The 25,682-nt window shown below is 37.7% G+C and overlaps 1 protein-coding gene across 1 annotated transcript in view; it reads left to right on the top strand.

The window, feature by feature from the left end:
• LOC122801137 (intestinal-type alkaline phosphatase-like) overlaps positions 1-25,682 on the top strand; it is a 457,280-nt gene that overhangs the window by 144,133 nt on the left and 287,465 nt on the right. The window contains exon 3 of the mRNA XM_044070678.1: positions 22,528-22,702. Coding sequence (XP_043926613.1) covers positions 22,528-22,702 — 175 coding nt within the window. The remainder of the gene's footprint in view (positions 1-22,527; positions 22,703-25,682) is intronic.

Genomic DNA, 25,682 nt, shown 5'->3' with positions numbered 1-25,682 from the left:
AGGATGTTACATATTTCTAATTTATCATATTTGATGAACTTATAAAAATTTAGTATAATCTGCTCCTGTATGTTTTTCCATTGACTAGTGTAGGTTGAGTCTATCCAGAGTATAATAAAGTTAAAATATGCAGCAATAGAATAAGATTCTACAACTGGGAAGTTAATACCACCATAATCTTATATGATTTGTATGGGCAATTCTAATTCTAATCATTCAAGTAAGATAAGCATGGCTTAAATGAATGTGTACCAATCAAACTGTATCTTAAATCACACACCCTTTTTTGGTGATTGGGTTACATACATTGGATTGTATGTGTTTCATTCATCTTTTAGTTATGTCGTGATATGCTTTTGCTCTTGTGATTGGATTTTTCATTTTATGAATTGGATTGACTTTTAGTGTATTTTTGTAAGGATCTGGTGCTGAGGAAGCATCATTTTTATGGTGTGAAAGTGCCTGTCCATTTTATTATACTAAACTTTCTACATTTTAGACACATTGCTGCCATGTTTGTGTCTTTCATATTTTCTGTTAACTTTTATTTTCATTGTTCTTTGAATGTGAAGACACTTGCTTCCACTTTCTTTAGCTGCATTTTTGTAAGATAATAGATTAACACTATCCATACTGTATATTTATAAATATTTCTTTTAAAAGATAATATTATACATTTATCCATCATATTAATTTAATTGTATACAAGACTCTAATGCATTCCTCCATCACTGTCTTAACATTCCACATTTTTTTGAAGTCTTCCTTTCTTCAAGCTAAACTACTAAAACTTCTAATTACTAAAAACAAACACAAATGACTAGCTGTAATTGTATATATTGCTAATAAAACATAACCTACCATGGATACCAACATTTCTAGTTTGACTATTGAATAGAGAAACTATTATATTGTCTGTCTACCTCATAATACATGAAAATTCATAAAAAAAAGCCAAAAGCTATAATGACTTATTAATAATTAATATAATATTATATATAAGTTAAAAATAATAAGAGACTATTAATTTAGTTATATAGTTTGCCATCTAAAAACCATTTCCCCATTACTACATACAAGCTTAATACTCTTCCTCTATTAATCAGAAATATTAAATAATCCAACAAATAGTGTACTTGTACCTATTTATGTAATAGTAGTATAAATTATCCATTATAAATTATTTGCTCATTCAACATTATTTTAATTAAATCTCTAAATACATAAGTGGAACAAAGTGGGACCTGAAGAGATAAATATATGTGTAAACTTACAGGTTCATAGCTGTGTACTAGGCCAATGGCCCTGGAGCCTTTACAAGCTTAGCCCATAGAAGTGCCCTGGCATCATGCCGCCATTAGTTCCCGGTGTCTCTATCAAGCAGAGCCACTAGAGTGATCCCCGGGGTGAACTTTCCCTTTCCCATCCACTCATCAAGATTTCTCTTGAAAAGGGCCAGTGAGGTGCTCTGCTTGACATATATATCAGAAGTCTATTCCAGAGCATGGGCAGTCTCTGAGTTATGAACCTTTTCCTCCAGCATGTTCTGTTAATTGTGGTAATGAGGTTGAGGTGCCTAGAGCATGTGGTGTGGAGGGATTGGGATTTATTTAGGTGTAACATTTCTAACAGGGCTGGGTCAGACATGACTTTGTAAGTCAAGCAGAGATCGCCTCTTAATAAATGATATGAGACAGAGAAAAGCTGGAGTTTTTTGAGTTCATGTAGGCATGTCTTAAGGCCTAGGATCCTTTTTGTGAGGTACGTTTGTGGCCTTTCCAGCTGTTGTAGGTGTTTAGTGAGGTACATGCCAAATGGGGCATTATACTAGATGATTGGTCTAATGAGGGAAGAGTAGAGAGAGATGATGACCTCTTTCTTCCTTGATACAAAACCCTTGGTAATGAAATGTGTCACGTAGAAGGACTTTCTGATCACAGTGGTAATGTGGTGGTCGAAGGAGAGGTTGCTGTCAACCTGTGTCCTCAGATCTCTTATAATGCCTTCAGTGTTCAGTGGGCTACCATCAATGTGGTAATTAGTGGGAACTGAGTTTTTCTCAAAGGGAATGACAGTGCATTTTTTGGCATTAAGCTTAAGGGCATGGTTTCAACATCAGTCGTTGGTCTCAGTGAGGCCTTTCTGTAGGATGTCTACATCAGTTGGGGAGTTAATAATGGCTCCCAGCTTGCAATTGTCAGTGAACTTGTTAAGCCAGAGTCCCTCTGTGTTGGCATGGATTTTGAGAAGTAGATGCCAAACAGGAGAGGACCCAGAACCAATCCCTGTGGACTCCACTCATGATTGGTTGGCAGTCTGACTTGAAGTCTGCTACTTTCACACTGTGGGTTCTATCTGTGAGCCAGTTTTCAACCCACCTAGTGATACAGGGGTTGATGTATAGTTTGGTGAGTCTATCAATAATTCCTGAGTGGGGAATGGTATCAGAGCCATTTGTCAGATCAAGGTAGGCTGTATGAGCTGCCTTGCCTCATCTGCACTCTGGTGACTGACTCAAAAAAGTCAGCCAGGTTGAGTAGGCATGATCTACCCTTCACAAAACCAAATTGTGTGGTAGCCAGAGTTTGGAGATTCCCTATATTCTTGTTAATTAGGTCCATGATGATGTTCTTCATAGCCTTACATATCAGACTCGTCAGGCTAATGGGGCATTAATTCCCAGGGTCTGTGGTCACTCCCCCTATGGAGCGGGATGACTGTAGCAGTGCACCATTCTGTAGGGACAAAGCCTGAGATGTGGCTGTGATTGAACAGAGCACACAGGTCTGGTGCCAATTCACTTTGTAGTTCATGTGGAACACAGCCAGGGATATTGTTGGGTCCCATGGAAGCTGTATTCGTGGCCTTGGACAATGCAGCCTTAACCTGTGCTGCAGTAATTCTGGGTGCCTGGCATTCTTCTGGTATTGTGATTGGTCCTTTAGTGGGGACTGAATCTGTTGGCCAGTATGTTGGCAATATCTGTTGGCTCAGTATAGGAGGTACCATTGTGCAGTAACTCAGAGCAAATCTGGGTATTGCCGTGGAGATTCTTGATATAACTAAAGAAGGCTTTGTGGTTGTTTTTAGTGTCTGCCACAATTCTGCCTTCATAGCTAGCTTTAGAGGTTTTGATGAGGGATCTCAACTTTTCGTTGAGGCTAATAAGGGAGTTTTTCCAGTCTTGGGACTTCACCTTTTTCTGCAACAGTTTCTTCCTTCTGTTGTAGAGTTTGTTAATGGCAAGGGACTACCAGATTGGCTTCCTTCTTTTTGGAGGAGAGTGTCTTGGTTCTGTTGGGTATGGCTAGTTCCATGCATTTATGTACATGTTTGTACAGTGCATTGGTAAATAATTCTGCAGTCATGCACCTATTTTCCATTTGATCGGGTGCTGTGAAGTTATCCACCTCTGTTTTTAGGAGCCCAAAGCCAGTTTTGGAGAAGTTTTTCATGGTGATTCCCTTTGCTAGTAGTGAGGGTGAGATGTGGATTTCCATGGTAATTAGCTTGTGGTCAGATCTAACCAGGGAGGAATTGATTATTGGTGTTGAGCAATGATTGTCTATGTTAGTAATAACCAGGTCTAGGATGTTGCTTCCTCTAGTGGGGGTAAGATGAGCTGGTCTAGTGCATTGGAATTAATGAATTCCAGGATGCATTTGGCAAGTGTATTGGTGCATGAATAGTTTTCCTAGTTGATGGAGGGGTAGTTGAAGTCACTCGTTATGAGAGTGTTGGGTTGGATCCTAATAGTTTCCAGGGTGTTTAGGAATGTGGAATGAGAGTCTTGGGACATGGTTGGTGACCTATAGCAGGCTACAACCTGAATCACTGTCTTACCCACTGTTAGTTTTACCTGAAGTATCTCTGATGCATTATGTTGGGCTACTAGTCCGGTGGTGTGCATATACTTTATGAATATGGAGATGCCATTGCCTTTGGAGATTTGGTCCATTTTCTGGGGCTGAAAGGTGTGGAATGAGTTATAGCCTGGTAGTGCAGGGTTGCTTTCTGCAGCTTTAAACCAGTACTCCATTACAGCACATATGTTGATGTTCTCCATTTTGAGGATTGCTTCGAGTGAGTGCATCTTGAGATTTAGACTTCTAGCATTGAGCAGCATGACCCTCATATTGCATTTATTTATAGCTGTTATGGTGGTAATTTGGTCTTTGGAACACCACATAAAAAAGGCACTATAGGGATGGCAAGAGCCTTAGCCATTATCCGGAAACCTAGGGATGACAGATGCAGACCATCTCTGGCAAAGCATTGAGGTTTGTCAGTCATGACATTCCAAGCAGACAGACACTGGATCCCCTTAGAATGATGTCAGAAACTTAGCCAATTGTTGAAGTCAATCATTTTCTGCTTGTACTGCGGTATCATTCTTGGCGATGGTAGGATGCTGCTCAGGGCTAGCGTCATACCTGCTTGGGCCACATAATCCAAGATCTCCTCCATGTCTCTCTTCATATAGTCCAGGGAGGTACATCTCAGGTCATTCACACCCACATGGACAGTGACAGAGTCATACTTGTACTTGTTGTGTAGTGACCTGAGTGTGTGTATTATGTGTCTGATCCTGGCACCAGACAGGCAGCTGACTGTTACCTTTTCCTTATTCAACCTAGTCAGTGGGACATTAGTATGCCTCACTATCGCGTCATCTATGATTAGTGTATTGGGCAAGCTGTTTTGCCTTAGGGGCTTAGGTTGAGGGGCACACTGTGAAGGTGAGCTATGTGTCTTGTGATTTATGCTGTGTTGTGGTGGTCAAGTGCATTTCTGATTTGGAGGTCTCTGCTGTTTGGGTAGATTTCTATTAAGAGCCTCAGTGAAGGTGGGTGTGTGGTTTGTGTTTTTATGTAGGAGCTGTGATGCTGGGTGTTCTGGAGGGCTATGTATTCCATGTAGTGTAGTGCAGGTGTTGACCTTCTCCTGTTGACCAGCTATTCCAGTCTTGGCTGGAGAGTGCATATTTTCCAGTTTGATTATATAAATGCATCTCTCACAAGTCTGAGTGTTGAGATGTAAGAGGAGAGGGTTGTCTGTGTACATGAGGCAGTTGCTACACTGCCTCAGAATGCCTAAGCTCACCAGGTTAATAGCAGAAACACAAGTAACTGACCTTTAGACATGCCAGGAGGGATGGTCATTATTAATAAGTACTGAAGCTGTTTTCTTATAGGATGTTTAGTGCTGTTAGCACTTATGTGTGCTACAATAATTGCTACAAGAAATCAGATGAAGTGCTAGGCGAATAAGCTAGTTAAAAGCAAGAGAGAATAGAACTAGCAAGATCTAAGTGAAAAATTGAAGAGCAGACTTTCTGGCACCAGTAATAGTTTATCCTAGCTTAGTGGCACTGCATGATGCACAAACCTGTGCAAAAACAGGCTTTTAAAGCAGAAAGCTGAAAGGGAGCTAGAAACCACTCTTCTTGAGGTAGATAGGCTACATAGTGCTTACCACTCCCACTGATAAGCTGAGAAGCTTCCCTCTAACACAGAAATGTCTGGGGAATTCAGAATCTACAAACAGTCTTGAATACAGCAAATCTGTATCTGGGCTACTCTAGTAACAGGAAAGGCGGGAAAACAGACTACAACTTTTTTCTTTTAAATATAAAAGTAGCAAACAAGCAAACTGATTTAAACAGATTAACCAATTAACCCATAAAAAAGCTCAAAACTGAGCCCTGTTCCAGCAGTCTTCAATCAGACAAGTTCTAGCTGCACACTCCTGCCACTAGGGTGCAGGGGAACCTTCTCCAAAAAATTATGGCCTGGATTAATGCTCAAGTTAAACAAACAAAGCTAGATTCAGCAGGTCTGAATCTAGTCTATGCTACAGCAAACAAGGTGCACCAATTTCAGAAAGAAATAGTTTAAATAAGCAGGCACAATAAGCCTTTAACCAGAAATTCCCAGCACAGAAGAGTAGAATCTACCATCTCCTCCCACAAGAGTGCAGACCACAAACCTTCTTAATGTAAAAGAACTGGCCCGAAGCCCAAGTGCTTAAACCAGAACTAAGACACTTTTAGAATACAGACACTAAGCCTTCAATCAGCAACTCTCAACTTAGAAGGATGTAAGCTACCTGTCCTGTCACAAGAGTACAGACCACAAACTTTCCTAATGTAAAACAACTGGCCTAAAGCCCAAGTGCTTAAACCAAAAGGCTTAGAATAACAGTTACAATTTAATCAGGCTACTAACAAGCAGTAATAAATGCAGCAGAATAAATGCAATTGAGTACTTTTAAGAAATGGCAGCAAAAGAAAAATAAAGTATTAAGGTAGGAAAGGAAGAAACACAAATATAGTAAAAGCACAAACAACCAAACCAAAAACCACCTCCAGAGGAAGCCTTAATAGGCAAAAATAGTAAAATGAAAAGAAGGCTTCCACCACAATGGAAAGTTCACTGAGAAGTTCTGTTAAAATGTAGGCTGTAATAAAACGAAGAAATAAAAAGGATCTGAAGAAGGTTTTTTAACTGAAAGCGCTTATCCTGTTTGACCTGCAACTTGAACAGCACAATTTGTACTTTTTATTTCTTCATTTTATTACAGCCTACATTTTAACAGAACTTCGCCGTGAACTTTTCGTTGTGGTGGAAGCCTTCTTTTCATTTTAATATAGTAAAAGCAGAAGAATAAAGTGCAATTTATATATATATATATATATATATATATATATATATATATATATATATATATAAAACAGTAGCAAATGAGCAAACTGATTTAAGCAAATTACAAAAGCTCTGAATTAATTTTAAAAGTACAAGTGTCTATATCATAAAATTGTGTAATACTTATAACATGATGAATATCAAAATAATTAAAAATCTTTTAGCTTATTAAACAAATTCATAAAGATATATACATTACTGAGGTCAAAAAGAATATATTGCTATTTCTAAGGAGTTAAAGATGTAGTCTATATTGTATTCAAAAGTTGCAATGTGCTTAATTCAAATCCCATTCTCCATTCTGAGATTCAAATATATTGACAAAGCTGTTTCGTTCTCTATCAAAATGGATATACTAATTCAGCAATATAACACTCAAATTTTAGCTCTGTCTTATGAAATGTGTTATTTCAGGTATTAGTGAACTTAGTAGCATGCAATATGCAAAAAGCTTCAAAGCTGATATGACCAATCTTCACATTTCCGCTTTCAGGATATTTTCAAATATTTTATATGATTTTCTGTTTAAATTATATGAGATCTTGTACATTCACATTTCTCCCATATGCAGTTATATGTAATGTAATGCATATCTTTCTTATAAGCAGTTTGTTATTTAAACATACCTTTCCATCTTATTTGCCCAATAATATTCTACCTTCTTCTATAAAACTTGTATTTCTAAAATCTCCAAACAACTACTTAATCAACTTTCTGTTAGAGAATACAGTATGTGTATATATTTCTTAACTTACTGATTCTGCTCTTTTATTAATCTTACACAGTAGATATTTCATTCATTGTACATTTGCATATTACTCATACTTTTCCTATTAATTTTAGTATTACAATGAATCTTGACTATACTCACAGCCCATCATAGCTGCTAATTGTGTCTGTAAGTTTCTCATTCTTAATTCTTTTAAATTGTTCTGATCAGTAACAAACATCTAACTTTACTTCTTTCCATTAATATAGGCAGTTAGAGTTAATAACACAACAGCATATGCTATTAACATTCAGCAAAATGTAACCAAATTATATTTCTGTTTTCATATACATCAGTGATGACCTTTGACCTATATTTTCTTCAAAACAGCTCAAGAAGCAAGCAGAAAGCAAGGCAAGGAAGAATCAAGTACATTTACATAACTGGAACATTTGTTTGTTCTCAAGCTTTTTTTAAGTGTTGCTTCATAATTTGTGAAATGTATGTGTTGCATAGCAACAAAGAAAACAAAATCAGCAGTATTTTAACATTTTTAATTAGCATATTACTTAGATCTGACATTCATTTAATACAACAATGCATATACTAAGCAAAGAAAAACAAATAAAATTCTTAACTTATATAATCTTAAAGTTACCAATTCTGTTCCTTATTGTTATAATATTTTCTTGAAGGAAGTATTTGTTTAACATTTAGAAATACACTTAAAAGTTTAGTTAAATGAAATATATTAAGTCTTTAACTGTGAATATAGTAAAACTAACCATTTATGTTCCTTATCATGAAAAGTATTTTAGCTGAAAAGATAAATACATACTTAACACATATTTTGAAGCTTAAAGTTCAATACAAACCTTTTACTTAAAGGGTAACTCTATTGTTTCATGCTGCTATCAGACAATAAAAGTCACTTGCTTTGAAGTTTTTTACATTTTAGAGGCAGTTTTCTGGGAATTCAGCTCATTCTGTCTTTTGAAAAATGTACTGCTCCAATCCATTTCTTCAGTATTATATTAAGGATTTTATCTGTGTTGACAAATGTGGATGACTCCTCCAGTGTGTCAAATATTTTAGCTCATTCAAAAATAAATGATTTGATCTTTGCAGAAAACACCAAAGTGGCTTTAATATTGTTCTTTTTAAGTTCCTTAATCAGTGGTAAGCAGGATTTTTTTTCTCATTACTTTAATGGAATTAACATTGTCAAATCTGACTACAAGTACACCTACATAGGTGGGATGGACAATGCTGTTTTTAATATTTGATCTTTTTCTAAGCTAGACATAAACCCAACTATAACTGAATATAGTGGTGGTGAGATTTCCTTCTTTGAAGATGCTGTCTTGGATCTATATGCCCTTTAAATGCCAAAAGATAAAGTTTCAGGTAGATGTAATGTTTTATATAGCCAGGTTGTTAAAACATTTATTGTATTGTCTTCCTCATACTTTTCAGGAATACCATAAATTATAATGTTATTTCATCTCAGTCTCCTTTCTAACTCATCAACTTTATCTATGAGCCAATTATTTTATTTTAAAATAAATGAGTCTGAGACTCACTTTTAATTATTTTCCCTTTGTGATCATTTAAAGCTTCTTCCCTACTGCTGATTTATGCACTCTGTTGTTTCATAAGAATTTCTAAATGTTCCATTTTCTTTCTGGTCTCTTGTTTGAAACTTTGTTTTTTTTTTCATATCCAGTTTGTCTATTTTAAGTAATACACTCTGCATTATAGATATTAGTGACTGGATGTTTTTTTAACACAAGAATCCTGAGTAACCATCTCTTGAGTGGCTCATGTTGAAGTCGCTTCTCTCTTAACCAAGCAGTTGAAATTCTGACAGGAAAATTAAAGCTTTTGAAGAATTTGAAGATATAAATCTTTTCTCTGACTATTAGTGAGTAAAATTAAGTAACACATTTCTCTAAATTTTAATTTTTGTTGTTTATATTGTCTATCAGAGAAACGTTTTCAGTCACATAGCTTTCACCAGTTGCTACTGTCAGTTAGCCATCTTTGCCATGTCACCAGTTGTCAGCTTCTGCTGATTTCCACCATTTGCTGCCATTACTCAGTTTCATCCCATTTGCCTTTAATTTGCATTCTATTCCTCTATCCTTTGCTGAAGTTGTTGCTCAGAGTCTGCTTGTAATACCGCATTGTCTGAATATGTAACTTTATTGAGCTATCCCTTCTGATCTGTTTCCTACTGCAGTTCATCACCATTATGAACAGCAGTGGGCTCAAAGCTGAACCTTGATGTATACCCACTCCCACTGGAAACACATCTATTAGACCAAATAGTGTTCGCACTTGAGTTATTCCATCCTTGTACATAGCCTGAACTAATTCTACCAATATTTCTATGACTTTGAACCCCTGCAGGAATGCCTAAATCAGCTTTCTTGGGACCCTGTCATATGCCTTCCCAAAGATAAGGATGTTCATTGGACAATTTCCTCATCACTAGCTTCTTCTCAACTATCTGTTTCACCGCCAACATTGAGTCAGTTGTATTGCAGCCTGATCTGAATTCAAACTACTTATCTCTCATCTTACTTTCTTACTACTCTGCATATTCATTTATCAGTCACCCTGTCCAGAACCTTCCTACATTGAGATAGGAGTTTGAAGCCTCTATAATGCCCACAATTGTGAATGTCCCCTTTGTTCTTGAGTACTGACACTAGTATGCTTATTCTCCAGTCATCTGGGATATGCTTTTCTCTCCATATTGCTATGAGTATTCCCAGGAGCAATTTCTCCCGTACCTCACCTGACATTTTTATCATATCTGCAATGACATCATCTGAGCCTGCTGCTTTCCATGACTTAATTTTCCTTCATGCTATTCTCACTTCTTCTGTAGTGGGCTTCTCCTCTTCTTTCATCATAGGTTGTGTCTTGTACAGCTTCTTTGGGATTTTCTTTATTCAGAAACTGCTGGAAGTACTCCTTCCATTTGCCTTTGATGTCCTCTGGACTGGTGGGCATGTTGTTGCCGGCATCCTTTATGAATGGTGTCTCATTATGTTCTTTATCTTTCGATCTCTGCCTTGTAACCTGATGTAGTTTTGTTGGACCATCTACTAAATCACTATCCAGAAGATGATAGTTTGCCTCTGATGCTTTGTTATTTGCTATTGCAACTTCTCTGCTAGCCACTTTGTTAGCCCACTAGTATTCCTTCCTCACCTAGTCAATCTTTTCTATCTCCCACTTTTTCTTGTCATCTTTATTTTGATGACTTCCTGGACTTTTACATTTCACTACCAGCTTTCCTTATTGTACTTATTTCCATATCTGGCTCAGCTACATATCTGTTCTGTAGTCGTCACACATGCAGTTTTGAGGCACTGCCATTATTCTTCCACTCCACTTATATTCTCTTCTTCATCTTCGTGAGAAACTAAAGCCCTGAGTAATTCCTTGAACTGTTGTGATATCTCTCCAGACAATTTCCTGGTCTTCAGCCTGGTCTCTGTTGACCTTACATCATTCTCTGACCACTTTTTTCAGTTGGTTGTTGCAACCAGTCTTTTATGCAGTGGGCCAACTGTTTCACTGGGGATGACTTTGCAACCACAAATTTTACCCCACTGCTCTGTCATTACTAAGAGAGAGTATCTATTTAAGATGCATATTGGCCAGTCTTGTATGTTGTCTTGTGACTGTCTCTCTTGCTGAACCATGCATTGCTCACTATCAAACCATTTGCCAGACAGAAGACTGGAATGGCCTCTCCTTCTTTATTTCTGTTGCCCCAGGCATGTAGACCCAGGTAGTCCTTATAATCTTTTCTGTCTGTCCTGATATGTGTATTCAGGGGATTCACTTTAGAATTTCAAATTCCCAAAACTTCGAATTTCATATGATTGAGACCGTATGATCGAAGTTTTAGAACTTCGAAACTCTGAAATAAATCTAAAAGGAACACAAAACCATGTTTCCCAGCTATTTAAATATACCAACTCCAAGATCACACTACAGCAAGGAAAAGGGAGAATTTCCCGTTCCATGCTGTATGCAGATCTCCGTTCAGAATTTCGAAGTTCTAAAACTTTGATCATATGTTCGCGACCATATGAAATTCAAGGTTTTGAAAATTCAAAATTCTGAAGGGAACCAGTATTCAGGTCACCCATTATCAATGTCAATTCATGTTGTTGTGCTTTATCTAGTAGGTCCTACAACTGCTAACTGAATTACCTCACTATCACAACCCTTCTGTGGGGCATAAACTGAGATTATGAAAAGTGTACAATCCTTACACTGGAGTTTGATTGTCAGTAATTCTGATGACATCCCTCACTGTCTTTTGAAGCCTCTACCTCACCACAGTTCCCCTCTCCATTTCTAGCCTGACCTCATCCTGAGTAGTAGACTTTGGATCTCAAATCTCAAACCAAGTATCTTTGCTGCACTGCCCCTCCATCTTGACTCCTGGATACATAGGATGCCCAACCTCCCCCTTTCCATCGTGTCATCCACTTCCAAGCTCCATCCCAGCCAGCTAAGGTATCCTACCTACTAAAACACACCTTCATGCATCAACATTGTTTCAACACCCTATCCTTTCTGACCTGAATCACCGTACATACCATTCACCTCACATCCACTAAACCCTTACCTGGCTCCAAGTACATCATCATTCCAGTTGTACTAAATCCAAACCCACTTATGAAACATCCCCAAATAGCTTTACAAGTTCACACTAATAATCTTTGTACTACTTTTAGGGCAGTATCAAAACTGATTCTGTGCCATCTCACTTCATCCATATCCAAAAATTCAAAAACAACAACAGTTCCTATGTTATACTAAATGCATGCAGTGTTAAAAACAAACTTGAGGAATGAAATGTTTTTCTTACCACTCACTCTGCAGATATTATTGCTGCCGCAGAATGTTACCTAAAAACAGTTCACCGAGTTTTCACCACCTAATATCCTCCTGCTACTACTCTTATGACATCACACATGGCAACAAACCAAAAGGGGGGAAGTTTGCCATAAAAATGTCATATATAAGTTACGTGAACTTGGAAGGGTGAAAGGCATTTTCCCAAGGTGTCGTAACATTGCATTCACTCTTACGGATTCACTATTTTTAATGGAGATCGCACTATAGTGGGGATCAGGAAATGTACCCTTTCCTTCACTGTAGTGTGATCTCAGAGTTTGTATATATAAGGTGCAGGGGGTGTGGGGGGCTTGGCCCCCTGCAAAACGTTCATAGCACATAACCAGACGTGTAGGTATTTTTGGTAAAGTCGATATTCCTGAGTTGTCGACTTTCCTTAATTCCCACTTTCGGTTATGTGAGCAATCAGTTATTGAATTTTATGATATTTTGGGTCACATATATGAACACTTGCACTAGTCAGTTGCAAGATGTTGATAGTAAACCAAGTAAACCAATATTCTGTGAAACACAACTGACCCTAAAATTATTATTCAAATTAATACCTCATCAGAATTAGACCCCTACTGGTTACTTGTACAGTTCCCCCTCACAGAGGCAAAAATCACTCATTCTAACCAGAAGTCTTGCTTTATATAATTTCAACCATTTCCAAGAATAAAAATGCACTTATTCTCAGGGACTTTAGCTTAAATTCCCTAGGCCTCCTTGCTAATGGCATGGCTTAATTTCTACCTCATCGTCACTTCATCAAAATTATTGCAGAACCAACTTGACCCAATATACATTCCTATGATCATTTCTTTCTTGACCTAGTAATTACCAACTGCTCATCAATGATCTGTTTCATAAATATTCTCATACCCTTAATGACCACTGCTCCATCAACTTTATAACAGTGGGCCAATCTCCTTAAACTCTCTCAAAATCTTATAATATGTAGACCAAAATTCACTTCTGATTTTAATACACTTAAATTACACCTCTTCACCATGGATTGGTGCCCATACTCTCCTTTCAGGACTCCAACATTGCAGCCAAAACCTTTACCCGAACTCTAAACAGTCTTCATGAGAACATTTTTTCCCCTTGCCTAAAGGCTATTAAAAACAGATTAAAAATCATCTTGGCTAAAGAAGTAAAACAACATCTGCAGTTAAGAGATTAATCATGGTTAAAATAGAATAACATTCCCACTCCAGAAAAATTGTGAACATCACCCTATAAAATCTTTCAAAGCAAGCAATAGGAAGATAAAAATCCATTTACCTTATATCCAAACAGCTCTCCCTGATAGGTAAACTTAAGCATTTTCAGAATGAAGTACTTAATTGGCTATCACCTGGCTACTACTAGTGGTGGTCTCAACACAGCTTCACTCTGCTGGGATACAATGCTGCTTTGCTTCTTATCATTTAATTCTCAAACAGACAAATAAAGTATGTGAGAGACGTAGTAACACATCAACATTGAAGGCTAGACTCTCACGTACAGACACAAACAGTAATACCAATCCCAAGATGAGAATCCTAGTTAGATTCACTGTAGATTACACCATGTATGCACACTTCCCTTGTCCAATTACAAACAATCTCCACTCCTATCCTTTCAAGTACACATTAAGACCTGCAACCATGGATGGGCACTTTCATGCTATCTCTACATCTAGCTTAGTGGATATTGCCTTATGTACACTAACAACCATTTAATTCTCAAACAGACAAATAAAGTATGTGAGAGACGTAGTAACACATCAACATTGAAGGCTAGACTCTCACATACAGACACAAACAGTAATACCAATCCCAAGATGAGAAGCCGGCCACAGACTTGTTGGTGATTAACAGTCTTTTCCCAGATGATGCAGGATTCTTTAGGCTTGTTGCAGCCTTTTCCTGATAGATGGCTTGAATAGCAAACAGACCAATCAAGAAGGTACCACATAGACATTCACTATCAGAGACAGTCAGGAATCAACGCCTTCTGCTTCTTCAAAAGCACAATATAAGCACACATTCCAATCTGGCACCTATTCAGGCTTTCTGGTGATCATCATTCGCCATGGAATAATAGCCCTATGCTCCTTCTATCACCAGAGCAAAACAGAAGCACGAATCCCAAGATGACTCCTGACAGGAAGAATGTCGGCTTTCTGATAATTGATGGTCTCGGACCAGATGTTGCAGATTGTAAAGGTGAGATTGGAAACATGGGTTAATATCCTAGGAGCAGTGTGCACTAAGCGATTAGATATGAAAGGGAGTAACTTAAGCTTTAGCAACCTAAGAACAGAGCCACTAACTTTAAAAGAGCAAGACAGATCGGACGGGACTGGGCATTTAATATTCTGGCTGTATGGAATACAGTGGGATTGTCAATAAATTTAAAAATGTTGAAGGGAAGTGACTTCACAAAATGATACTTTTGTGCTTACTGACAATAGCCAATGAAAGAGGAGAGGGAAGGAAATATGTAGTCAAATTAACATGCGGGATGGGCAAGTAGAGAGGCAGTTCAGTTTAAAAACAAAACAGTGACAAGATGTGAGGGTGGGCAAAAATGTAATTTCTGTGTGACTCACAAGATACACAGCTCTCGTCTCTTTCCCAGTTCTGGTCTCTTTTCTAGTTTGAATATGCAGTTGAAAGCAGAATAGAGTTAAAACACAGTGTAATGAAAATGCACCACAATATACAAAATAGAAGACAGCAATGAAGCAATACAAATTAGAAGAAAATATAACAGCAGCAAACTAACCTTTCCCTCACAGCAGTCTATGGCATAGTCTGAATGACCATTTCTTGTACTTGGCTCACTTCTCTGCAAACTATTTTATCTAGAAACATATTACCCCCTGAAGCAAAGCATAGTAAATTAAAAAAAGAACCTCCTCCTATAATCTAATAAACCCACTCTACAACCTCCTAGGGCTAAGCTGCTTCACACAGCTATGCAGCACACCCATATCAGTTTGCATTTTAGTAGGATTAGTACCTGAATGACAGAGGAAGGTGCCCACCTGCCACCTTTTTGTGGCCTTGATAATCCATGCCTCATGGAGGGGCAATAGTCATTGTGCTCCACTCCACTCCACTCCACGGTCTGTATTCTTCAACAGGGATGTAGCCACATTACCCATGGTGTCAAGGATGAGTGGGCTTATGATGCTTACATTCCTTCAAGATGCTCACAAATCAGATGAATGTCTGTAATCATCATAATTTGATACTTGTCTATCTAAAATGTTATATCACTACAATGTTTTCTTTTAAGGTGCATTTGTTGGTTTGGTGCAGTTTGTAAGTGAATGCTGAATGGAAGGTTATGATTTTTGAAATCCTGTTGATTATTCATTCACACATATGGCTGTTGTTCACCCAGTGATTCCCCCTTATAATGTAAGAGCACAGCCATGGCATGGCCATCATCCGGTCAGGCATCAGAGGGATTTTATCAGTTTGTAACAACCCATAGAGTGGATGTGCACCAGTTATTGATGCAATGTCTTTGTGACAATATCATTCCAGTTTTTTGGGAGATCTCACTACCACTTAATATTTTGTAATCTTCACTCAGAAAATCAGTCAGTCTGCCATTACTGCTGATATACTTGTATGGCTTCTGACAGTTTTGCACAAGGCATAAAGATTTTGTGGAAATTGTATGCATTCTTGTAAGTCTAATACTGACACTAATTATTCTTTTGCTTATCTCTGTCTGTTTCACTTCCTCAACAGAAGTATACTCATTTTCAGAAGTATCGCTAGGTACTGCATTTGTTACTTTTTATTGCATATAATCAATAATTAAGGGATCATAGCATTGGGCCATAATCAAGACTGCATTTTCTGATTTTATTACAGACTCAGTAGCAAAACTGCTTTTAACTATTTTATGTTTGAGCAGCTGAAGATTTAGCAAAACTTTGGCAGCATTTTAATTAATATTCATGTAACAGCCGCTTCTCAAGGGTAGAAGTCACCACCTTTGGGTACAGTGACCTTAGACTTAATTATATTAAGTAGGACAGATGCAGAAGGCACATACTTTTGAATGGGGGTTGTAGAGAGCAAGTATTCATGCATTTAGCAAGGCTGCTTTTACATAGTTATATTTATTTATTTATTTATTGACATTTGTTAACCGGGTTTGTCCAGCTGGGCTTGTGGCCCATTTTCAGTGGAGACCCGAGGAGAAAAGCTCCAGTAATACATTTTAAAACAAGTACAATTTTAAACAATATTGGTATAATAGCAGTTATAGCAAAATGATTCACATATGTTGGGATACATGCATAAAATTAAAGTTGCATTAAAAAGAAGCTAAGTAACAATTTTACATTGATATAGTTCAATAGGTCAACAATGAACATTTTTTTGTTTGTATAAAACTGTGCAAATGCATAGTAGACACATTGGAGAGAGAGGTGTAATGAGGTACGAAGTATGGTCCTTTTGAGGGTACATAAAGGGAAGGAAGACTAGGTAGGGTCATGGCAAGGGCAGGTTCTTGAATTGAGAAAATAAGCTTTTAGTTCATTTTTAAAGTGTGAGGTGTGGGAGATTGAACGTAAGTCAAGGAGAAGTTTGTTTCAAGCATGGGCAAGGGAATGTTTGTAGAGTAGTTTGCCTACTGACCTTTTTGGGTGGTAGATATCAAGTAATTGTTGGTTAGAAGTACGGAGGGTCCGGGATGGGATGTAGATGGAAACTAAGGAAGATAGAGATGGACAGAAGGAGGGTTTATAAAGAATAGAGTGTAGCATATGAAATTGATAAGATAGCAGAAACTGGGGAAGTTCAAGCCATTGAAGAGAGTTTAAAGAAATGCAATGGTGTGAGTTGTATGGGGAGTTAGTAATGAATGTGGCTATTTTATGGTAAGTCTGTTGCAGTTTGTTTAGAGTGGTGGCCTGGATATTGGTAAGAACTGGGGCAGCGTATAAGAGGGAGGGGAGGAGGAGTGCCTGGACCATGGGTAAGTCTAGATTCAGGGGTTAGGAATTTTTTGTTCCAATATAGCAGACCTAGTTTCTGGTTTGTTTTTTTATACATTGGAGTATGTGTAGGTTGAACTTGAGTTCGTCATCGATAATGACCCCTATTGATTTAGGATCAATAGGTTGTGAGAAAGCCCTTGTTCAGTGGATAGTAGGGCCTGTTGGGTCAGGGAGTGTAGTTCAGGAATGTTATTTGAGATGGATATAAGTGTGGAGTCGTCGGCATACTGAATAAGGGAGGATTCTTTGCATGAGGTGTAAAGATCATTGGTGAAGATGTTAAACAAAAGGGGTCCCAAGATGGAGCCTTGGGGAACACCAGTGGAGATGGGAAGGAAAGGTGAGGAGGATGAGAGCCATTTGACAGATTATTCCCCGCCAGATAGGTAACTATTAAACCAGGCAAGTGCGGAGGGGGATAGGTGGAGATTTGCGAGTTTGGATAGTAGTAGAGGATGAGAGGCAGTATTGAAGGCTTTGGAGAGATCTAGGAAGAGACAGGAAATGTGTTCATTGTTGTCTAGGGCCTCTGCAATGATATGAGTGAAGGAGAGGAGGGCAGTGGTGGTGCTGTGATGAGGATGAAATCCATGTTGGGTAGGGGTAAGTAAGTGGTGTGTGAGGAGGTGATTGAGAAGCTGTGAGGGAATACATTTTTCTAATATCTTGGAGAGGGGGTACAGAATGGCAATGGGTCGGTAGTTTCATGTTCTTTCCATTCAGCAAAGTGGGTACTGGTAAGTTATGCATGACAGACTGATTTTCAATGTTGCAGTGATGACTCTGTAAGTAACTTCTCTACTTGTAGCATGATTTTTTCTGAGACACTACAGATATAACGTATTGTGCTGTTTTTGCTTTATATTTTCATTTATTTTATTTAATGTATTTTTTATTTAATTGCCTAATAACTGGGATAGTAAATGGATCATAATAAACCCATGTCTGCCCAAAAGATGGAAACTACACTATAGATAGATAGCCTTCTTTCCATCAACATTTATGAGGATGAATGACCAATGGCCTGTAAATATATATTTCTGTATTATAACAGGGGCAAATAGCAGTCAACCTGATCAAAGTTATCTAGAGTAATCACATTTCTTCAGAATGTTTTGACCAACTGGATCATTCTTTCAACTTGACTATTGAATTCTTGGTACCTAGGACTACATGTGTTCAGATTCCCTTTGCTTGGCAATAGACTAAAATTCCAGGCAAGGACATTGTGGACCACTGTCCACCAGTACTTCCACGGGACAGTGTGGACCACTGTCTACCGGTACTTCCATGACAAACCATCTTTGAAAGGAAAATATGGTTTGAGCAAAAGGACTCATTTGCTTCACATTATCTAGTAATACCGCTGTGATGACATCACACAGAACTCTCATGTCTAGGTCATCTCTGTTAGGAGGTTTCAATTATATAAATCATACCATAGCAGAACCTCTTTGCATTCTCTAAGGTGTGCTCAACTGTGGAACTCTTCAATGTATTTTTACTTTTGTGCCTTATGTAGTGCGCTTGAAAAGTATACTTTTCTAATGCCACTATCATTATCGGTAGTATTACAGGTGTCTTGTGTAAGGCTTTCTGACATGTACTTTAAATTGGTCAGACTCTACAGTAAAGCTTTTGCCATGCATATAGTCATTCCCTACTGGGATTATTACAGTTATATTCAACTATTCAATAATAAGTCAATGGCTACTGTCAGATCTACCCTCCCTCAAAAACAACAGCCATTCCTTCAATTGGCTAGATGATTGACACATTCCCTTCCCTTCTTGCCCCAGCCATTCCGTTCCTGTTTCTGTGCCCTGCTCCAACCTTCCTGTGATGTCCAATTAATATCCCACCAGACTGCCAAAACCCAGGTCAGTAATTAAGCAGTCTCAATCCTCACCATTGACACCAGTGTGGGAGTGTCACAGAAAGCACCAGAGCAGAGAGCACACAAGAATAAAATTCCACACTTTCCCTTAAGAGCACAACAGGAACATGTTCTATTTCCTTGGACTGGACTATATACCTCTGTCTATCCCAAAATGTCATTTCTTATCATATACTTCACAGCAATGTGTTCCAGTTTAAGACTTCTGACTCACTCACACTCAAAATAAATACAAATCTCACACACTCAAACACTTACAGCAAGTCTGACACAGAATTTTAGCTGTGTCCCCTCCTCAGTACAATTGGTAACACTGCCACCAGAGACAGACAGGTCTACAAGCCCTTCAAATGGTGATCAATTATTAAAAACTAAATATCAAAATAAATTATGGCTATGACCAGAAGCATTCAGGCATTCAAGGTGACCTGGGGAGTATCAAACAGGTATAAAGACTCTCTAATCTCTAAAGAATGCACTGAGTGTCCACCCACAATGTAAAGTAATGAAAAACTTTTAGTAATAAGCAAAATGATTGCAATAATGTAAATCAATAATTTTCAATAAACATCAGAATTAAATCACCAAAAATATAAAATTAAACTGTAGGATAGAAGTCCATCATCTTAGAAAAACTCTATCTAAATAACTAAATGTTCCTAATCTAACTAGAGCATACTGTCCCTGATCTAATCTAAAATGTAACAGCAAGGCAAAGGCAAGCTTACAGTTATTGGTGAGTCCTTTTTTTGGTATCCACTGCACAACAATGTAACTGATTGCAACTCTTCACTAACTGCTCACAACTAACTGACTTCTGCAGTCTGTTTTATATTCCAGGTTAACAGTCTCAACTGTCTTATTTTAAAAATAACAGCTGTTTGAAAAAGTTATTTTTCCTGTCAATCAGCTGTTCAAATAATCACATTGCAACCAAGAACATTCTAATGGCATCACCTACTGAACAGCCAATTCTCCACAGACAGTTTGTACTTTAGAATCTCCCTCACAAACATGTGTAATTAGAAATGTATCAAAACATATAGACATGCTGGCATACAGTACAAATTAATCTAAGAATCTATACAAATCTCCTGCCAGACACACTAACTCAAATGACAGTGTTTTCATTTTCTTCACACCTCCTTCTGCAACTTTTATTAAAAATCATTTATTCTTCTTTTGAACTTTAGCAAACAGTTGCTGCAGTTTATACTCTGACTGCACGGAGTGCTACTGCACTCATGGTTTAGTTAAAAAATGTTCTTCTTTTGACTGTAGCAAAGTGCTTGCTGCAAATGTAGCAAACAGTTGCTATAGTTTATACCCACAGAGCTTCAACTACAGTTTAGAACACACACAGAGTACTACAGCACTCAGGTTTGATTACAAATGCAATACCATTTTTTAAAAGCTGCTGTTGCAGATGACACCCCCCCCCCCAACACTTTGTGCCTGGGGCATTTGTCCCTCTCGCTCTACCCTAGCTTCACTACAGACTATGCTATACTCCAGGAAGGAGTTATATATAAACTTGGATGACAAATAGTTATATGTTTGTACATGATGAGTAAGAATTAGACTCTTTCTATCACCACCATCTCCACTCACCAATGAAGTCACCAAAGGCTCATCCTGTGGTCTTTTCTTTGCAGCATCTGTTTCTTAATTGCTAAAAAAGACTCCATTGTCTGTCTCATTAAGTATGCAGATTAATGCAAACTTTGGAACACTGACTTTAACTCTGCTGTCATACAGCACTTCACAATGCACATGAATGGTGCATTATAAGCCGTCTTACTTTTAGTTTCAAAAAATGCATCATTCAGACATTTAGCACCACACACCAACTTTATAAACTACTGATGGGCAACTGCTAAAAATTCACAAAACAGAAAACGACCTTAGAGTCTTTGCAGATTATGACCTTGGAGTGCTTGTAGATGATGACTGTTCACCTGATGCCCATACTGCCCTTGCTGTGTTCAAAGCATATAGATTTCTCCATCTGATGGTATGTCTGGTTGAGAGCCATGTCCATCTGATCCTATTTGTGGCTGAGAGCCATATCCATCTGATCCTATGTGTGGCTGAGAGCCATACCTTTGAAACAGTTGCCCACTATTAAACAGACCAGTTACAGACTACTGTACCCTTTTGTTTAACCTACTCACATGCCATTTGGTGCAAGTAAAGAATGTACAAATTTCCGCAGAAAGTGAACTGTAGAGCTTCAAGACTTGTTTTAAAGCCAAGCGAATAGTACAAACTATGAAAGATGTAAATATTTAAGAAACATAGAGACAAGCCTCTCACATCAACCCACTAATGGTAATCATCATGCCTCCACAATACACCACTAGGCCCATAACTTATGCTAGTGATGTAAGGAAAAATGTGCCAAAGCTTCCTAGAACACTCTCTAAAAGATCTCAGCCTCTAGCACAGAAAGCAATACTTACTCCTTTATCAGACTAGCATACTTTAAATTTATACATCTCACCCAGGAGTCACAAGGAAATCAGACCTAAGCCCATATGTTCTACTAAATCTGTTTCTGCATTCTAGTCATAGGTCTTAGGCATACAGATTTCCCCACTCGCCAGACTGGACAAGAACAAGGTAACAGTAAATTGTTTGTCTGGTGCCAGGATCCATGGTGTTGACAGGGCTTTTAATAAACAATACACACCTGTCACTGGCTGCTTGTTAATGCAGGTGATATAACATATAGTTTAACCCACTTTTATTGTGCTACATCACAGTTAAACACTGCAAGTTGCAATGATTTTTATTTTTAATACCTACTATATTTGACTGATTTAATATCATTCTGGGTCTCTTTTGTGTGCGTGTGTGCGTGTGCGTGTGTGCGTGTGCGTGTGCGTGTGTGCGTGTGCGTGTGTGTGTGTGTGTGTGTGTGTGTGTGTGTGTGTGTGTGTGTGTGTGTGTGTGTGTTGCATTAATTGAGTAGCAGTGGGACAGAAAATATTGGTTGCCAGTGAATGAGAAAGATACTTAAATGGTGGATAAAGCTAAACTGACTCAATGCTGAAAAATGTTGCAAGAGAGCAAATGTAAATTATATAAACTTATTTTGCTATTTTAATTTCAAAAATTCTTAGTGATGAATGTGATATATTGTTGAATTCAAGCAGAATTTCACTGTATGGGACCTTTAGCAATGCTGCCTAGTATGGTCAGATGGATAGTGGTGCATAGTTATCTTATGAATTTTCATCTAATTAAGTTCTGACTTGCTTTTCAGACTTACAATGTGGACTACCAGGTACCTGATAGTGCAGGCACTGCTACAGCCTACCTGTGTGGGGTAAAGGGAAACTATGGCACCATAGGACTGAATGCCAAAGCAAAGCGATATCAGTGTAGTACATCCAAAGGTAATGAGGTCACATCTATACTCAAGCGGGCCAAAGATGCAGGTATGACATTTTTTAAAACTCTTCATTTGAAACATGCCATTCAAGCACAACCTATATGCAAATCTCTGTCTGTTTCTCTATCTATCTATCTATCTATCTATCTATCTATCCATCCATATGTGTGCATGTGTATGTGTGTGTCCATCAGTCTGTCTGTCTGTATAAAATGGACAAATACACAAACAGGTATATAGTTTCATAATGAATATGAGCTTAAATATCAAAATTCTGATAAAGTCATGTAGTCTGGATCTGAACTGTGGTGTAATATAGCTAGCGTTGGACAAAACTAGAATCCATAGAGGTGCGTGCGTGTGTGTGTGTGTGTGTGTGTGTGTGTGTGTGTGTGTGTGTGTGTGTGTGTGTGTGTGTGTGTGTGTGTGTGTGTGTGTCAGGACTTTTCTATTTCTTTTGTTTTGATGGCATTCCATTGTGTTTTTTTTTCTCTTGTTTGCCTAGAGTTTTCCTTTGGTATTCAGAAAACATGGTTTTGTTTTAGAATAAAATCATAATAAGATTTATGAAGCATATGTCAGTCCCCTTTTCATAAATTTATAGAGAACCAATATAATTGCTAGGACTGAAGAAAGATGCAAGCCAAGTGTAATGTGGTTTATGGCTGATGGAGGAACAAATATGACATTCTGTAGTCTCAGGTGATTGCAAACTAAAGGAAGGATTTTTCTGGCTTTGACAATGTAGTAAACAGACAGTGGGTGAATGGGTAGAGTTTTTCTTTTTTGCTCAGCTCATCAAATTCCTGATATACAGATCCGCAGCTGCAATAACAGGTCTGTGGAGTGAATGCCTTTGGTAGGCCATCATGTCGCTGTGGCAATTTAGATAGGTTTTACCACATGATGCTGAGTTTTGCTGAAAGTTCTGCATACTCCATTTATCCCTATGCTACTGTAGAATTTTAATCTATCCCAGCTACATCTGAAAAGCCTTTCCTCATAATTAGAGTTTGTATTATTTGTACTGTATTTGATTATTTTATTGACATAATCTAGACCATAACATTCCAATGACATCTCTTAAAGCTAATATATAGAAGGGGTTGTACTTTCTTATCATTACTTTTGAGAAGTTTAAAAAATAAATATCAGCTCTTCTAGAAAGACTGCTTATACTCACGCAATATATATTACTAGTACTGGTAATTTTTAAGTGAATTAATTATTCATTTATTTATTTACTTATTTATTTTTTGTCATGTTGACTTGTTTAAACTGTGAAGTTGTTTTGCTGTTTTGAGGAGTGTTAATAAGTACTGACATCAGTATGCTCTGGCATTTGTCGACAACAACCTTCATATGTACAATAGACATTGAGTGGATTCATAGGTAAGCTCTGAATGCCTGCACAATGCTAATTTTCAAAGATGTTGCTGTGTGAGGAGTTAACAGGGATTATTTTTTGGCAGAGGTTACCTGGGGAAGTACTGGAAAATATTTCTGCTGGAGGCAATTTAATGTGCCTCTGGTGATTTTAAATAAAACAGTACCAATAAATAATTTAGCACACAGCCTGATTTATGCAAATCAAAGGTATTGATTTATACACCTGTTATTTTCAACAGAAAAAAAAGAAAGAACAATGGCAACTTTTTTCTTTTATTGTGAAAACAAATTAGCAACAATTTTAGAGGCTACCCATATTTTCTTTTCCAGGGAAACATTAACATTAAGAATATATCAGAACAAAAAAATCAGAAAAAGTACCAACAAGGAATGTAGGTATTTTTAAATGTGGGCATTGTAGACTATGTGGTTTTCTTGAAGAAGGGGAAATAAAACAGGTCTCGGGTAGGAATAAGCCTACAGATAAGAATGAATGCTTTGTTTGTTATACTAAAGGGATAGGATATTTGTCAAAGTGTTTATCTTCTCCTGCATTTTACTTGAACAGCACAGAAAGGCAATTGAAAACAAAAATAATTTTTATGAACACCAGTATGATATGGATAAACATTATGCAAGGAATGCTCTAAGCAAACTTGGAGAATGGGCAGCCTGGACATCTTCACACTGATGGGAGAATGAATGATGTTCATCACATTGATCACTGCTGCAGTAGCCTGAACTATATAGGTTATATACTGCATAAGATATACCAGCCAGCTAGATTTCCATGTGCCCAGACCATCAGTCAGCTCAAGCTGACATTTTAAAGCCACATTACACCATTCGTCCTTTGAAACATGTGACTAATACACGTGCATATTAGTATTTAGTAAAAGTTATTTTTCAAATTTCCAAACCCTTATTTCAAAACATACTTATACTGTGTTTATAAAATACATTGCATGTAAACATATACATTGAGCCTACATGAAGTCTGCTTTGACCCTTTTGAAGGTTATAAATGTAGTAATTATAGACTGTATTTTACTTTTAAGGGAGGGCGTTCTTTTTCCTGTTAGTTTGAAAGTTGTTTAAAATAATTGAAACCTATATTTTCTGTGGAGAAATTGAGTTTATTTTATGTTTTGAGGATTGGGAAAGTATATTGCAAGCTTTTTGCTGTGTTTTTTATGTGAAAAGTGACTTTTAAAGACTTTTAATTTTACTGGCTTTTGCTGTTTGTTTCTCCCAGCTTGACCTCGGAACTAACTGTTGGTCCCATGGTCGGCTCTTCTTCCTGCCACAAAAAGAAAAATTTAAGCAAACAGCTTTTGCAACCACAGCAGGCTAGCAATTTGCCTCAGCCACAGGTTGGTAGCTCTGCTGTGGACATTTTTTGTACCTCAGACCACTCATCTTTTACCCCAGATCCCTCTGATGTAGCAGCCACTAGGGGTAAGCCATGTCCTCTGCAAATGCCCCCTCTAAAGTTATATGAGCAACATTCACAAGACGGCATATATATCTACAGTTTTCCCTATCAAATGGTAGAATTCTGTACCTTGGAGGATTAACTTTTAGCTTCTACATAGCCATACACCCATAAGCACTACCGTGTCTCATTGGACTCTGGC

The sequence above is a fragment of the Protopterus annectens genome, chromosome 4.part1 (genome assembly GCF_019279795.1).
Source record: "Protopterus annectens isolate FY-2018-M chromosome 4.part1, PAN1.0, whole genome shotgun sequence".
In the NCBI taxonomy this organism is placed as follows: Eukaryota; Metazoa; Chordata; order Ceratodontiformes; family Protopteridae; genus Protopterus; species Protopterus annectens.
This window is presented reverse-complemented; position numbering and strand designations above follow the sequence as displayed.